Source organism: Nesoenas mayeri, assembly GCF_963082525.1.
Source record: "Nesoenas mayeri genome assembly, chromosome: 2".
In the NCBI taxonomy this organism is placed as follows: Eukaryota; Metazoa; Chordata; class Aves; order Columbiformes; family Columbidae; genus Nesoenas; species Nesoenas mayeri.
Window position 1 is genome coordinate 29833967 of NC_137543.1, and position 18089 is coordinate 29852055.

The window sequence follows — 18089 nt, forward strand, 5'->3', positions numbered from 1 at the left end:
TTTGTTTGTTTGTTTGAAGTTGGAGGCACAACTTTTAACAGTTGAGGCTGAGCCACTAAATATTTTGATGTCTCAAAAACGTCAAGGACTGTGACTGTCTTATTCTTACCTAATAGCTTAAGAGAAACATAGTCCTGCCTGAAAAGGAAAAAAAAAATAAAATAAAAAACCCCATGAAAGTATCATAAAAATGAATAATGAATACTAAATAATGATAAAACTACTGACAGTGGGTCAACAAAAAGCAGAGTCCCTATTCCTCTCAAAACAGAGAAAGCACACAAGCTACCCTTCAAAACACAGGTCCACAGGAAGGCACTGCATGAGCTTGACACAAAGCACATAGACAATATCTAGAAAACAGTAAAACATATTAAGCAGTAATCAGAAATTCTTTTATGTATCAGATATATTGCCAAGATGTCACCCATGTTAGTGTTTCCAAACAGACATACCACCAAACTTCCATGAGGCTGTAAATCCCACATGCAAAACAGTGTTCTGTATCAACAGGCATCTGCTAAATAAGTGTACTTAGGACAAGCCTCATGCAGCATTGGGTTATAATCAGCCATTGTTTCAGGTTGTCTGGGGTACTCTAAATACCAGAACTTTGTGACCAGTTCTTACGGTGTCTCTCAAGGAATACAACAAACAAACACCCCCCCCGCATTTAATATTCATACCATTTATTGTCTCGGAAAGGATGCTCCCCATTTAAACTGCCAAGGACAGATGGTTGTTCTGTGCTCATTGGGACTGATAGGGTGTAGGAGAAGATGCTGCACATTTGCTGCTCTTGTTGTATATGCCTTGGTGTTATGCAGGAAGCTGCTGGCAGAGTTTATTAATGTTTGCTCTGCTGGGTCTGAATGGACCCGTCCAGAATTGCCTTGCAAGTAGACAGACCTCAAAAAGAGATGGCAAGCTAATAATGCTTAGCAGAAAAGGTAGGAAGTTAAATGATGAGTGAAACTTCAGGCAGGTCAATACTGATGGCAGGGGACAGTAAAAATTAAAACAAATTCATTGAAGAGTGTGTTCAATGTTGTTCAACATGAAAAAAGAAAATTTGCAATTTTCTTGACTGGAAAGCATATAATTATATAAGTTTAATCCACATATTTGGGGAATGCTCCTGTCCCACATGTTGGCAGTAGAGCGAAAGACAAATGTTGGTCTGACCTCAGAAAGAGAGGCTGTGTGGACAGTCCCATTCCATCTGCTGAGCTGCATTGCCCACTGCATTGGCTCAGTGGCAAAGGTGAGAATGGGACCCAAACTTCCTGATTCCCCATCTTTTGCTTAAAAAAAGGGAAACAGAAGACAAAACCACTCTTTTCAAGCTCTTTTGCATCAAGATTCTAATGACTGTAAAATAATAATTTACTTTATAAATGTTTAAATAGTTTTATGGTTTTGATTTTTTTTTTTTTTTTAATTTAGGGGCTAAATAACATAGAGCAGGTTCAGAGGAATAGATGTGAAAGGTAAGGAAATTATTTTGCTCATTCATTTTACAAATATTCAACTACAGGAAGGGGAGTCTAGCAGAGAAACACAGAGTGTCTGCATTTTCTGCAGGTTCCCATGTGATGTGTAGGAGACAGGATGTAAATAATAATTAGAAAAATATTATGTAGTCAGTCAGGAGTAACCTGTTTAAAACCCTGACCACCACTTAGGAAGCCTTCCTCTGAGAAACTGACTGCCAGGTGTGGGAAACTGCAGCGGGTCTGTGGAATCCTTGACAGAAAATATGAGAGTAGAGATCAGCCTTGAGATATTAAGATTTACCCTTGAGAAGGATGGGAGTAAAGGAGTATCCGGAGAGAGGAGAGATGTACCCGTGAGAGAGAAGGGGATAGAAGAATAACATGGATGATAGAAAAATTAACCAATGAGATGTTAGTGCTGTAACTTGTAACCAATAGTGAAAAGACACATGAACTGGTAGAATTGTATAAAAATGCACTTGTAGCAATAAATGGCACCTATTACTTTCATCTTGAAAGAATTTGGTCCATGTCGTTTGTCCGTCTCAACCGCGACAGCCAGGAAAAATAGGGAAGAGGAGCTGGTATCAAGGCTTTTCCAATGGCTCATACAACAGTATGTGAACAACAAACACATCTACTGTGCTGTTGCATATCTTAAATATAACAAAAGGGCATGTCAGAAAGTTTCTTACAATTTTTGATTTCATGACATGCTTTTATTACTTTCTCTATTTTCTCAGTCACAGGTTATTAGATTTACTGCGGTTTTGGAAGGCACAACACATTAGTATCTGTCGGGTATGCTGCCCCTAATGACTTCCTTAGCTTGCTCAAGTACAAACGTCTTGCACTGATATTTATCAAGTGAACACAATCTCTTACCTATTCATTTGTCTCAGGAATGAAGAGCTTCATGTTTTCCCTAGTACTGAAAACAAAATTTCAATGAAGTCTAAAATGTTCAGTGCATCAAAAAGATGAAATTTTGCTTGGTCTCGATGATATTTAAAGTAATCTAAATAAGACGTCTGGCACAACATTGCTATGGCCATTGCCATTAATTAGAACTTCTGTCCCTTTTTTCTAAGTAGTACTCTCTATAAGTGCACTCAGCAAGCTGCAAATTGTCATGGTAGCTATTGATCTTGTTGACATGCCTAACCAGCCTAATTCTGCCGATAATAGAAGTCAGTCTGGTCTGCCCTGATGCTATTGACAGAAAAAAAAAAAAAAGTATATAAAAGGAGAATTAAAAATCCAGTTTGATTACTGTAATACATTAACTACTATCAATCCTTTCATATAGTCACATATTTGATCATTCTTGCTATTTGAGTTATGCAAATTTTTTTCTTGAACTATCCGATATAGACAGAAAACATGCAGTGCAAAGGTGCAAAAAAGGACAAGAGTAAGAAATGAAATATCCTTGAGAGGTAAATGTAACTGAAATATACTCAATAGAAAGATAACTGTAATTGTTGTTGAAATAACTGCATAAATCTACATTGTAACCAGAACTGTTGTTCTTACACTGTCTTTGTACCTTTTGTTTCTGATATAATTTAATAAAAATGCCTCTCAAGACAGCTCATTAAAGGTGACTCATTATTGTGGAACTCCCACCTAATGCTTGTGTGGCTTAATTACTTTTAGCATCACTACACCAGCATAAAAACACAATGCTGTGACTGTGAATATATCCTTCAAATTCCAACCAAGCACTAACCAGAGTCTGATCTGAGTTACAACACCATAAATCTATTGTATTTGAAAACAGCAAACTCTGTTTGCTCTACTGAATGCTTAACTACTGAACCACTGCTGTGCTATTACCATTGTAGTTATTTATTGTGAAAGACTGACAGTTTGATAGAAACTATTATTCTCAGGCAATATAATATGAGTGCTTCTCTATAACTCATTGCAATTAATTAATTTGTTGATATTTTATTAAGTGTTAGACAACATTTTTTTTTCTTTCTTTTTTTTTTTTTAAAAAATCTATAGTACTTCAGGCTTTCAGCTAATTAATAATTAATTGGATGCTACCTTTGTTATTTACAAGGGGATTGCAATAATAAGTTATAGTTCATTTTGAGCCAGTGTTTCCTCAATGATCGATTAGAGCCATTTGAAACAAATTCAGAGGAGTTATATGAGATTCTTTGGGCCTGCACTGGGTTGTCCAGCCACTAAATGAGCAGAGTAAGGAAACCACCACACATGCTAATTCAGAAATGCTTTTCCTGTGTTCTTTCAGCAGTGCCACACACACCGCTAATGCTATTTCTGGTAAGGAGAAGGAGCTTGTTTTAGAGGTGCTGAGGCCAAGCTGCTTCTCAAATATCAAAATGTGTGTTGTATGGTGCTGCAAAGGTGACTCTTCTGCTCTCTGCTCTGCAGCCATAGGTATAAGAGGGGGTTACTGGCTTTCCTTCCCACTCCTTACAATTAAAAGCCGTGGCAGCCACCTGAGAACTGCTGGATATCACTGATGACTTGTGGCCTGTGGTTCCCATGATTTATGGCCTGTTTGTGACTTGTGTGTGAGGTGAATTTAGTAAACATAAAGATCTTCCTAGGAGCTTGTTTTCCTTAAGCTGAGATGGGAAGCTGCAAAGGTGTGCTGCTTTCTTCACAGAGCAGTTGAGGGACAGTTTACATTAAAAGCAGTGAGAATGGATGTGTGCTCCTTAGGAGGGAACACAAAGATTTTTAATTCACTGCAACTAGAAGCTGTTCAATGCAAGAAAGCCTGACTCATGGGTCCAGTAAAATCTGGGATAAGAAACTTTTTTTGTTTTTAATTTAAAAGGAGCAAAGGAAACAGACTTGAAGTTTTCATCCCCTCCAGCTATCTCTGATGATCAGTTAAGTGAGATGAGTGGCAGAGTAAGCTCAGGATTTACATTCTAAGTTCATTATTATTATATATATATATATATATATATATATATAGCTACAATGTTTTGTCGCATGCCCTTGTACAAGGGGCAGTGGAAGGCTATCATATAAGAGCAGGTGGGTGAGAAGCATATGACACTCTTCACAGAGCAAGATGAAGTCAGCTGTTTGACTCAGTCTCTCCTAGCGTATTCATACATAGCTAGATCATATATCTGAAACCATAATTTAAACAAGTTTTCAGTATGCCAATGCAGCAAAAGTCTTTGGGAATTGTTCTAAAAACATTCCCAAGATGGAGTGTCTGCAGCACTGGAGACACTGAGACATGTTTGTGGGCAAACAGTTGGTACAAAAGATACTTTCCCAATAGGGGATGTTTGATGACTGTAGCAGATACTTCAAATGCAGCATGTCTTGAATTAGAGTTCAGATGGGCAATCAAGTTATTGTGGCATAAAACTTCTTCACACTTCAACTGAGCCATAACGACTATTTGTGGGTGTGTCTTTAGTCCATACAAAGTAACAATGCCGGGAAGAACAACATCCTGATCTAAATGGTGGGTGAAGGTGTGCAGCTGTTGAATGTGATGTGGTTTTATGTGTGCAGCCAGGCAGGTAAATGAAGAGGCTAAAAATTCCTTAAATCCATGCCTGACTTAACTCAGACTGCAGGCTAAACTACTTAGCGTTTCTTTACAGTTGGTCTAGGCTGAAGGCAGGCATGAGGACTGCTGCCATCACTCAGTTAATGTGCAGTAACCTGTTCCTCCAAATAGACAGCGTGTGAATTCAGAGAACTGATCCTACCACCTAAACCCACGACATACATCCCGTGTAGTCACTTCCTTTGCAAGTCAAAAATAGAGAAAGAAATATAGCTTTGAGTCCTCTTGGCCAAAGATGCAGATCCACATACACAGATTCAGAGGCTCCATTCTGGCAGCAGCTGGACTCTGGCAGTGGGTCTGTCCTTACTGAACCCTTCCCTTTACTGCAAGGCTTAAGGCTGGTCACAGGGGAAACAAAAAAGAGACAACAATATCGTGTTCATCAAAAAGAGCCCTGCAGCAGGTTATTGGCAAATGGCTTGGCAAGAAATTTATAGCTAAATATGAAGCACTGCAAAAAAAAAAGGTTAAGATCTCAATTTAAGTCATACTTCTCTCTCCTTTTAATAATATTTTTCAGACTAGTGGACCCACAATCAATTTTTGGTGCTGAATTGGCTTCAGAACATTAGCTATGCCCATTTCAAACGTTTTTCTATTTGCTCTGCTGCTTTTAGTGATGAAAGAAAAATTTTTCTTTTTTCATCATTGTCCTAAATCCCTTCAGCTTTATATTTGGAAAAGATTATAGATTTCAATAAAAAATGCCTTTTGGATGGGTATTTCTGATTCTGAGTCCAAGGTTATGTTTTTCCACATGGCAAGTTTGCCCTAATTGTTTCACTTTTGACACTTTTCATGCTTAAAACTCTTTTTTTTTTTTTTTTTTTTTTTGCAAATGCATTGTAACTGGCTCCATTAAAAAATGACACATTTGCTATTAGTCAGCTCTTTTTCCTAAATAACTAAAGTTTTCATAAAACAGGAGAAGAACTTGTTAGGACTTCTTGTTTTATAATAAACTTATCTATCTACTTTGCCTTTGACGAAACACAGTGTAATGCCAGATAGCAGGGCACAGAACTGGTAGAAGCAGACTGAAATCCCAAGTATTCCTACCAGAGTTTTCACTATGGATTTGATAGTATTCATATTGACTTTCCAGTTATACAGCTACCAGTAATCAGAGTAGAAAGTAAAACTTATAGGAATTGGCCATTATATCTACATAAATATATGTAAGTATAAGTAAAAAATAGACTAAATTAAAATATGCATCATAAACTACCAGCTTCATATTATAACAATACTGGCTGTTACTGCTGAGTGTTTGGGTAAGACCTGTAAAGGAGAGATGTACAGTTCAATTTATAATTGCCTCTCCATGGCAAACACCCATTGCCTGAGATTTCTTCGAAGTAATCCTTTGTAGAGCAATCATTTATCCCATCCGTAGCAGTTTTGCATTCACTGATCTCCCTAGGCTTTGCAAAAGAAAGAAATGTTATTATCCCATTGTAGCAGGGAGGAAAACTAAGGCGAAGTGGCCTCTTCCAAAGCTTAAGGAAAATGGCAAGTGAGGATGAAAAGCATGAGGATTTTACATCAGTCGCAATATTGGCTCTGAGCTTTAAAGTCTACTATACTTCCAGCTTCTTGGCGAAAGGGTCCCAGTGTCTGGGAAGGTGGGAGACATGAGGCAGCCTGTCTTTGGAGCTGTGTCTGCAACATGCTGCACTTTAACTAATGTCATCACAGGCTTTTTAACTTGGAAGCAGGGGTGCGCAAATGTGGCTGTGCCGATTCCAGACTTTCACTGCTAATGAAGTCTTCCTGTGCTGCTTGCTTGTCAGAAAATTTCCTGCTTAGGCCTTCGCTAGATGAAAAATTTCTTCTACATCATGCTTCATTATATAGTGTAGGTACATGCTAAATATGCCATACTCACTGGGTGAAATGACAGCACTGAACAATCAGAGGCTAATATACTGTACATTAACTTCCCCACTTAGTGTCTGCAGCAGGGAGTCTGACACCTAATTAGTGCAAAACACAGTGGCAACTGTGGCAACCCCTATTGCTAATATCACTTCAGCTGTTCAGGTATTAGCCATGGTGGAATATTATATTCACAACTATTTATTCATTAAAAAATTTCAACTTCCTACAAATTTAGAGTGACAGCTGCTGACAGAGGTCCCTCATATCTGTACAAGAGAACATGTTCCTTTGAGAAAAAGTGATAATGTCATCTGTTCTACATGGCATGTTAAAAGATGGGGGATCCAGGCTGTAGTAGATTCTCCTGGGCATAATGCTGTTCAGGATTTGTAAATTCAAGAGAGCCATGTGCTGGCTAAAGGGACACTGACCCTCAAATTTGCAGTAGGTTTAAATTGTGTCTGCAGTAAGCAGTACAAAACACTGCTTATTTTCATGCCCTGTTACTCCAGACTTGGTGTTGGCTCAACTGTGCCTATTGCTGACTGACTTCTGTTGGCATCACTGAATGATTTTTGCAGTGGAGATGTAATTAAGTGTGTGCTAAAATGCAAGCAGGGACAGTGACACTGAGCAACAGAAGTGATGCCTGCTCGAAGCGAAAGAATATGAAATCTGGGAAGAGAGGGAGAGTATTGTAGAGTCTAAAATGATGTGGCTGATCCATTCTTATTAGGAATTAAGAAAAATGTATAAATCTGACTTTCAAAATATTTTTTAGTGTTTTTCCAGAGGAACCTAGAAGTTTAACAACATGATGGACATTTCATTAATTGTACCGGCTCAGGCTGAAAACCCAAACATCTTATCTGAACATTTCTTAGGGAAAAAAATCCTTCCACAACAAAAAAAATCTATAGCTGCCAACACAGTCTGCAGGAGATGCACGTTTACTCATGAGAAAGTTCTCCATTCTAGAATCTTATTTGATTTAGATATGCTCCAGTTAGGAAAACGTTTGCATTTTTTTTCCCCGTCTTCTACATTTCATTAAATGTAAAATAATAAATGTAAACCAATTTAAAGTACATTTCCTTTTCTTTCTAAAATCACCAAGTGTAGTAAAATATATCTTTTCTTGTTTACCCTCAGAGGGCCCTATGCTTAATTGGTACTAGAGTGTATGAAGCATATAGTCCTAGGCACTAGTTACAGAACATCACAATGCTGCTGTGAGCTTTTTTTGCTAACCCAGATTATTGGTTTTCTGTGGTTACTTGTAGCACCTGTGTAGACAGACATGGCATGGTTATTCCTTACCAGCTCATTGCTGCCATCCTCATCAAAATCCTCCTCTATCCCATCAGTCATCTCTTCTCCATCCCCATCTGCATCTGGCCCTCCTTCAATTGGCTCTTCTGTAGAGTTATCTGCATTCTCTGATATGCATTCTTCTTGAATCAAATCAGCATTATCTTCCATTTGTTTCTTTTGAGCTTCTGTAAGGAAAACATACTCTATAGAGATTCAGTAGCCTTCCCTATTGGTGGCAAAGAAAAGTGCTCTGAGGAGGAAACCTAAACTTCCCATCTCCAGATGAGCTAGCTTTGTAAAAATCAGTGTATTAATATCTACCAGGCAAATATGATCAAAACTCTTGTTTTCAAAAATTAATGCATAAATCAACAACAGTACCAACACACATCTATCCCATGCAGTGGACAAAGGTTTGATTTACCAGCAGATCCAGCTTTTTGATTTTCTGGACTTTACCTTGGGAATCCAAGTGGCAAAGCCACCATATATTTACTTATCTGCAACCAATGAGAAGTACATAAATCTCTATGCTCTGAGAAGCAGAAGGCTGTTAATTTCCAATAAGTGAACAAGGATTTGCATAAATTTGCTGTGAATACAGCAAACATACAGATAATCAACAAATCCTTCTAGACATCCAAACATACTTTTTATGGAGTAAAATAATAGTTTCTCCCCATTGGTATAATGTGCCACAGTAACTGGAGAATGTCCCCCTCCAGTTACCCAAATAATATATAATTCCTATAATTTCTCCAAAGCGGTGAAAAGAAAGACCATTTCCATGGAGGCCCAGGGGATCTGTTCTGGTTGGCTTAGTGCAGAAAGCTGTATTGTTGTGATTATTCATTGCAAGACTCCTGGATCTGCTGAGGAATTTCATCCAGCCAGCAGAAACCCAGAGGAGGATTTAGGGAGGAATGACAGAGACAGAATGGCCAGAAGAGTGGCTGGAGGAATCAGTCTTATTCGTATGCACATCAGGAGTTTAGGTGAAAAGCTTTATGTACTCGAAATGAATGTTAGCCAGAGAACTGGTTGCATGTAGCTGGAATACCAACATCTTTTCAGGTGACAATACCCACCAATGATCAAATTTCTAGAACAAAACTACTTTTTTTTTTTTTTGTTAGATTGACTGACTAGTAGTACATCACTTATCTTGTCGGAGAGCCAATGAATCTGCAGATTGCTTGTGAAGCTCTATACTTTTCAGATCTATGAATACATAATTATTTTACTATAAATTATTTTGAGCTGCATATAATAGTCAAATTTGCTTATACTTTTCTGTATCAGAATCTTAAACCAAGACATTTTTTTTCCTTCCACCTCTGCACATAGATTTTGCAACTTACTTTCATCTTTTCAGTATTTGTTAGTCTCTAGTCCTTCTTTCTCATATTCATTTATTGAAGACATATAACAATTAAGCTTTTCTCCCTTAGCCACATAATTCCTCCAGTCACGCATATTAGTAGAAGATTTAAACCATGGCATGGTACTCTATAGAATACCATGCTAGTTATGTCATTGTACTACTTGCCTTACTGTGCAAGAAAATGTGGATTGAACCTGCAGTGCCTACTATGTCCCGCCCCACCACCTTCTGCCTCAAGCCATTCTGAGATTAACCCAGCTGTGGCAGTGACACCTGAATCAACTTTGGTCAAGGAAGTGTTCTGAAATTATGGACTTGATACATGTACCTGGGAAAACTTTTGGGATACAGCTGCTAAAATATTAGATCACTTACTTAATTGTCTGAATGAGAATGTAGATTAGATTCTTCAGAGGAGTCTAAAATACCAGCTCAGCATCTAAGTCTGTTGGGCTCTTTTGAGAAGCTAAATTTAAGATCCTACCTTTCAGCATTCATCTCTGATATTACAGGGAAAATATTCTCCCATAATAATTTTTCACGTCAGAACAGCTTCTTATCCCTGGCTTCATGGTTCAGGTTTTTACAAATGAAGGAGCTATTCCTGCAGTTTCCCTGTGTACAGGAAATCCTCTTATCTGTATTCCCCCAAATGGTGTGGTCAGGGGTTGATATTAGTAAAAGACAGAACATCAGCTCGTACTGTAAGGAAAGTTTTCATGCAGTGGTAGAGCTGTAGCCAATGTATGCATTGACCTTATCCAGCTTGGCTGCTTAACCTATCACATTCCTCCTGATATATAACTTTTAAGACTAATAGTTAAATATTCTTCATGAGAGTGATGCAAACAAACTCAAAAAAACAAAAGAGCAAGATGATGGCCTGATTTTTGTTTTGTGTAAAAGAGACAGATCCTCTCTCTCTCAACCCAGTCTTAGTGAGGTCACACCTTCTGGCAAAGGGAAGTAAGAAATAATACTGCCAAACCATAGAGAAGGAACAAAATCTTCTCACATATGACACCATAAATGAAATAGTTCATCTACCAATGTAGTTTGATATTACACAAATCTTTTAGCTGAGGAAGGGATCATCTGCAAACTAATCACCCAGGCTGCATTACCCTCTTCATCTGCTCATGCGACCTAAATGGGGATCCAGGTTTACTGGTATCTCTGAGGTGTTGTCTTCTCCTCACACCTTCCGATGGGAGGCAAGGAATATAGGGGATGGATTTTGCACCTGACATTTTAAAACATCAACAATTTGAAACTAGTTTTTAATCTCTGAGCATATTCATTACTTGTCTTCAAAAGGCATAACAGTATGATTCAATACAAGTCAACGTTTTCCTCTTTGAGCTGATTTCTATTTAAATGAGTTTACTATAGTCTTTTAGCGAAAGTGAAAATTGGATATCAAAGTACAATGACATGCAGGTTGTTTTGCATAGTAATGAATTTTATCTAAAAGCTCCCTGAAGTAGAGATACTCCATCTCAGAGCATTTCAGTACAGAAGTGGTTCAATGGAGTGCCTTGCAATTACATCTTCACTGATTATACCAACTTTCATCTAACTTGCATAAAGTATAAAATAGAATATAATGAATACATATTGTGTACAGTTCTCCTGAAAGAGATAATCACACTCTATACTAATGGTTTACCTTAGACTTGGAAAAAAGCATTCTGCTTATTTTGTAGGGTAAACTATAACAGCTGAGGGATTCGTCCTTGTCCATCAACTTCAAAAATGATCATAAATACAATATAGTTTTTTTTAAAGAGCTTTTTTTTTTTTTTAAAAAAAATGTTAACAACAAAATATTTTTACTGTAGTGTTCTACCATAGGAAGACATTAATTAGTGTTATTTTTGAATGCTAGCAGGAAAATTCTGGGTTTAGAGAGATACTCCTGCAACAGATCAGCAAACAGGGCAGGCACAGGAGGGATCCAGATCTGAATATCTGTTTTTCCTGTGTCAGGTTCATGAACCTCAACTGCTAATTCCCACCAATATTTTAGATAGTCTGGATGGAGCTTTCTTTGTGTGTCCTGTTGGGCCTTTCTGGCTTCACGTAACTGATCTGAGTTAGGCAAGGGACAGAAATCTGAGTGCTCAGACACCCAGGCAGCTTCAGATTCTGAGACAGAGTTTCTTTCACACATTTCACATGAAAGGCATAAAAACTTTTCTTCAGAGATTGGAGGGAAAGGGAAAAAGGAACATTGAGATTTTCCATGAGATAAGGCTTCCATTTCCCCGCTGGCTCTCATCAAATCAGCTCACTAGTACACAGCTCCTGTACAGAGATATATCATGCAATTTATAAGGAAATAGCCAAGCAAATACCATAGACAGTTGTAAGAACTGAGATTGTTTTCTATATATACCATGGTGAAAATACAACCTTATAAATCCCTTATAACTGCTCAGCATGGCTTTAAAGTGCTGCCAGGTGAGATCATTCAGCTAACAAAATGATCACTGCAATGACAGAAATAAAGACCTTGATTAAATTAAAACGTAATTTTGGATTTTGACATCCCTAAAATGGGCCTCAAAATAAAACATTTAAAGCCAGAGAAAAGCTGAACTAGAATTGCGGTCATTTTTACAGAGATGCTACAGCTTCACACAATATCTTAGGCTGGAATGGATTTCTGGACTCTCCAAATCCAACCTCTCCTCAAAGCAGGGCCAAACTCAAAGTTGGCCCTGGTCCAAGAGGCCTTGCCCCAATGAGTTTTGAATGTCTCTAAGGATGGAGCTATTACAGCCTCTCTGGGCAACCTGCTATACTGCTTAGTTGCACCTCTTTTCCTTAGATCAAACAGGTATTTCCCTCATTGCAGCTTGTGACTATGGCCTATTGCACAGCTAATAATTTCTGATATAGACCATCTAATAATTCTTAATGTGGATAGCACAAGCATCCCCCCAGGTCAACAACCTCTAACTTAATTGTGTCTAGTCAAATTTTTAGTGATGTTTTGTTTCCGGAACATCTAGTGAGAATATATTTTTTTTCCTTACACCATAGTAAACAATTCTTGAAATGATGTTGCATGCTCTGTGGAGAATATTCATTTATCGTCTCAATAGTTCTACCTGAGAATTAATTTACCTTGCTTCAGGCCTCCATTATGTAGCAAAATTTCTGGAAGGTTTCTGTTCTCTCTGGTCTGTTTCCTTGACTGACAATTAGGTTCTAATTTATTTCATTTGACTATAAATTGCTTTCACCTACCTGCTTCAGCTTTTTGCTGCTTTTCAATCTTTTCCAGTCTCCCTAGCAAGGAGTCAATTTTTGTTTTGATCTGGGTTAATTCCTTCTTGATTGTTTGCAACTCATCTGATTTCACTGTGGAAAGAGAGCAAACAGGCAAAACATGAAATAAACTATATTTACAGCCTCCCAAGAACAAAACATGTTCTTTTTTCTTTCCTCTGTAGTTAGAGCCTAGTCTCTCATTTCTGTCAGTGTTTTTAGAGATGTAACTCTCAAAAAGAACATCGTTCGTTAGTTAAAAATTCCAAATGCTAGGAAATCACAAGATTCTAATCCCTAATGGCAAGAGGTTATGTGAGGTGTATTGCTCTGTAATAAGCATTTCAGGTGAAACATCTCAAGGGCATTCTTAGTAAATCCAAGTAACTTTTACAGAAAAACAGTCTGTAGTGAAAGAATGATTCAAATATGACAGACAGTTCACAGTCTTGCAATGCTATTTTGCTGGACTATTTTGTAATAATAGAGACAATAATAAAAAGATCCCTCGCAGTAGCAGTAGGTATTTTTCAACAAGAGTGAATGGTAACATAAATGCTAGTGCAGCCAGGAATTTAATGTTGTGTTCTAGTCAACAACTTCATGCCAATATGCATTAAGTATTACTCTTTCAAAAGCTTTCAGTTCTGGCAATTTCTTCTACTTTTTCCCACTATGGATAACATATGAAAATATTTCTTTTTTATGATCACATCCAAGCACATGGAGGCAACACCTATAAATTAAGAGCTGGAGTTTCCAAATCTTTGTTGCATTGCATTACTCTTCGTTTATGTTCATTACTGCACTCTCATTGTCTAACATAAAAAAGAGAAACTGCTTTCGAGGTGTTTTGACTTCAGAAGAAACAGTACTGCATCACTCATGAATGACCTCATTATTATGGCATTGTCATGACATGCTTTTATGCTCAGAAGATAGTTCAAACAAATCCACTTGCTCTGTCTATGCTAGGATATCATGTTGAAAAGGCCAAAAGAAGAAAATGGGAACCCCAAGCTAGTATAAGAATAAGGCCATTTATAAAGGTCAAGAGTATAAAACACGGATGTCACTCTTGCAACTCTTGTAGGAAGAAATGGACCATCACCTTAAATCATGAGGGAATAGCAATGGAAGAGCACTGAGCAGTATCCTTACTGTAGCTGAAGGAGGATGTGGTGTGTGTATCCAGAGCAATCAGAAAGCCCTTAGTGAGCCTGGGAAAAGGGATGTTCTGCCATGGAGAAGAACACGTTCCCTTTCTGTCCAAAGGGTCTCCTGGCTGCATCTTGCCACATCACTCCCATTCATTGCCCCTTGGGCATGTATCTCATCATGGTGTTTCATGGGTATTTTTTATCAGACAGTCAAAATCTGATGATGAAGTGTGCAGACAAGCTACTGTCTGTGTCAGTGGTAGTAAATGAGTATGTGCTTGTGTCAAAATCAGCCTTATTGCACATTCACCGAGCTTGAAACCAAGGCATTTTATCTTAGAGTTTGGGTCATGTGCATTATAGTTAAAACAAGTCTGGTAAAGACAGTAGGTTGCCATATGTGGTAATGAACTTGTTTAATCATGTGCTCATATTGAGAAATTGCATATCTCACACTATTATAGGTTGAAACCTCTGATCTCATATTAAATGAATGGTATGACTTAGAGAACAGAGCTTAAAGGTAATATTTGCAATAGACTTTTATATGCTATAAAGTATTTTATTTAATTATTCTGTATATTTGTAGAGCAAGGCCTTAAAATGTTCTTGGAGAAATAACAGTTCACTGTCCAGTCCTCCAGATCTGTAACAAAACATTAAGATTCTGACAACTGTATATTTAGAAGGTTACTGGTTCCCTCAGGGCAGTGGTTGGTCTAGGCTGGAGCAGCAAGGCAGCGCAAATTCCAGGATGAAATGGTGTGAATCTGTTCAATGGGAAATGCCAAGTGTCTGCAGCAACTCACGCTCAAGCTGGCTGGCAACAGACCCTGTGCAGTCAAGCTGTTGGGTTAGAGGTGCTCCCTTGACTGGCAAACACCCAGCTTGACCAAGGCTAAAAGGTCAAAAGTCCGAAGTGATACCACAAGGACCCAGTGATATTTGTTCCCAGTCTAAAAAGCAAAGCAGAAAATGTTTGCACTTCTGAATTTGGTAAGGAAACAGGCAAATATGTAGGGTTACTGTTCAACTCAGGTCAAACCTTCTGCTTCACAGGGGCTTCCCTGTGGTGTCAGTGAGAAATCAGTTCAGGAAGAAGACTGCACCAGAGGGAACACAGACACAAAAGTGAAGTTTCCATAGCAATCAAAGTTGCTGTAAACAATTGAGGAGCTTTATTGCTACCTTGTAAAATACTCCTATGCCAAAACTATTTTCTCAAGCTTTGGTCACTGAATCTGCAACGTATCATTCATAGTTAGTAAGGTAATTCCATCATACACTACAAGTTAATAATAAAAATGACTGAAAGAAAAAAAGGGAAAGATTTTTCAACAAATTTGCAATAGTTCTAAATTTCCACCCTGCTTTCAACATTGCTATGTTGCAGTTATTTGAGTTGTTCACTGTCTTAGTTTGCAGGGAATTATACAAATCTTAAAAATCATTCTCCTAGACAAATTCCACTCTCAGTTACATTGTTCTGGGTATTGCTGTAGTCAACAGCAATTACTAAAGACAAGTTATGAAGGGTCCTGATGAACAACAAGCTGAATACGAGCCAGCAAAGCACCTTGTGATAAAGAAGAACATCAGCATCCTGGGCTGCATTAGGAGGAGTGTTGCCAGCAGATTGAGGGAGATGATCCTTCTCCTCTACTCAGCACTGATGAGGACACATTTGAAGTACTATGTTCAGTTCTGGGCTTTCCAGTACAAGAGGGAATGAAGACAAAGCCAGACTCTTCTCAGTAGTGCCCACTAACACATTGAAGACCACTGTCATCAATTAAAGCACATGAAATTCCATCTAAACACATTAAAAAGTTTTGTTTGTTTGTTTGTTTGTTTTTGTTGGGTTTTTTTTGCTGTGAGGATGGCCAAACACTTGAACACCCAGCCCAGAGAGGCTGTGGAGTGTCCATCCTTGGAGATATTCAAATGCCATCTGGACACCATCCTGGAAACCTGCTGTAGGTGACCCTGCTTGAGCATGGCAGTGGGACCAGAGGAGCTCCAGAGGTCCCTTCCAATCTCAACTCTTCTGTGATTCTGTGGTATAGAGCCTGGAAAGAACTTTAGGCTTTTTAAGTGAAGTACTATGGCAATGACAAAATGTGAAGACTGTAAATACTCTACTTCAGGTGTCCTACTTTGAGTATATAAATTCTCCTTTAACACGTCACAGATTTTTTTTTTTTTAATTGATCTCAGGCAAGAAATAAAGCAGTTGATAAACATGAAATGAGAGCTGCATGTGTCCAAAATATCTGTTCATCTGCTTTTGAGAAAAAAAAGTAGCTTACTGCCTTTTTTTTTTTTTTTTTTTTCCTATTAGCAGATAAGCAAGGGCTAGCAGGTGACAGAAATATATGCATTGAAAGGGAAAGAAATTACTAATGAAATTCCTCCAGCACTGGCACCCAAATGGCTAAATGGTTAAATGGCTTCAACAACTTTGGTGGAAAAAAGTAAAAAACAGGTGAAATTTGCTGATGACATGCAACTGGAAGGTATCATCTATTCAGAGTGAACTCGAACAGGAGGAGGAATCAGGTGATTTTAAGGTGATTTCTACATTAGAAAAAAAAATTAAATGTAGTTGCACTGAAAAAATCCTACACTTGATTGACTAACAGCAGACCTCCTACCCTTAACATGGAAGCTCATCAGTAGCAAAAGACAATGACAGAATTATTCTTGGGTGTAGCTGTAATCTCAGGCTGACAATAGGCCATCACTGTAATGCAGCCAAGAGAGGGAGAATGAAGTGCTAGGTTTTGTCAAATGGTGTATTGCTAAAGATGGGGAAGTACAACGCCATCATACAAGGACCTGGTGAGAGCTCTTCTGGAATAACGTGTACAGGTTGAATCACTGAATTCTAGTGGGTTCATGGGGAGAATGGCCATGAAAATCACCACAAGAATGGAAAGCCTGTAGTGTGACAGAAGAGTTTTACATGTTTGCCCAAGACAAAATAAGGTAGAAGGAAATAAAACTTTTAAGCTAAGATAGTGTCAGTACAACAAATGTATATGAAAAAATGAGAAACAAATTTAGGCTGGATATTAAAAGAAATGGAGGCAGATAGAAAACAAACCCTAACCAGCTTTAAGATGGAGCATAAAGGATTAGATGATGCAGCTACTTGCAACAGTGAGGAATTAGATTCAGTGACCTTTCCAGGCCTCTGCCAGGAATGCAAGGGCCTTCCAGAATGCATCTTTCATTGGAGCATCTAGCACCAAAAGAGACAAACAGCATCCAATTCAAAACAAGAGATTTAAAATTGAGGTCAGTCACATTTTTAGAAATGAAAATGCTACTGTTGAACTGTAGCTATATTTGTGGAATATTTTTTGCCATAACTACAAATTAATTCATCGACAAAACATGATTCAGATTTCTTTGGAAAGGAATGTAATGTATTTTTACCTAAGCCCTTCATGTTTAATATAAAATATTTTATCATATCATATTACTTAGATTTCACTGAAAAATGAGTTAGCTGATGAAGCTAAATATAAACTATATGAGTCAAAAGGAATGAATTTAAAGACACGATTCAGCACATATTGTAACATCCTAAGTGTTTACTCCCTAATCTCAAGCCTGCAGGGTATAAAAAAATTGATTAGTCTTTTCCTCCTGTTTTCAGATGTGTAAAATGAAAGTGCACACTCCAGTTTCTATATTTTCAGAAAAAGTAAGTTTTCCTCAGTTCTAAATAGCAATCTGCATCTGCTGCTTCATATCATTAACACGAAGAACTGTTATGTGTACTCTCCACACCAACATATTTCATTTTGTGAGTTACTTCTGATAATGTGGAAAGGTTGACTGATTTTTTTCTAGTCTTTGGAGTTAAAAAGAAAACCAAATGTTGTCAGCTGATCCTTGAAGAATTATAGACTCAGGAAAGAAATAAAATCTTCCTAACTTGTTTTATGGAAGAAACTTAGGACACATATTGCCACTTTTTGGTAAAA

At 37.9% G+C, this 18089-nt stretch overlaps 1 protein-coding gene across 1 annotated transcript in view; it reads right to left on the bottom strand.

Moving 5' to 3' along the window:
* Positions 1-5461: 5461 nt before the first annotated feature.
* The window catches only part of RALYL (RALY RNA binding protein like), a gene marked incomplete at both ends in the record, with an annotated part of 166744 nt that continues 154116 nt past the window's right edge, over positions 5462-18089 (bottom strand). Inside the window, 3 exons of the mRNA XM_080364121.1 lie at positions 5462-5530; positions 8281-8459; positions 12914-13027. Of these exons, the coding sequence (XP_080220247.1) occupies positions 5462-5530; positions 8281-8459; positions 12914-13027 (362 nt within the window). The remainder of the gene's footprint in view (positions 5531-8280; positions 8460-12913; positions 13028-18089) is intronic.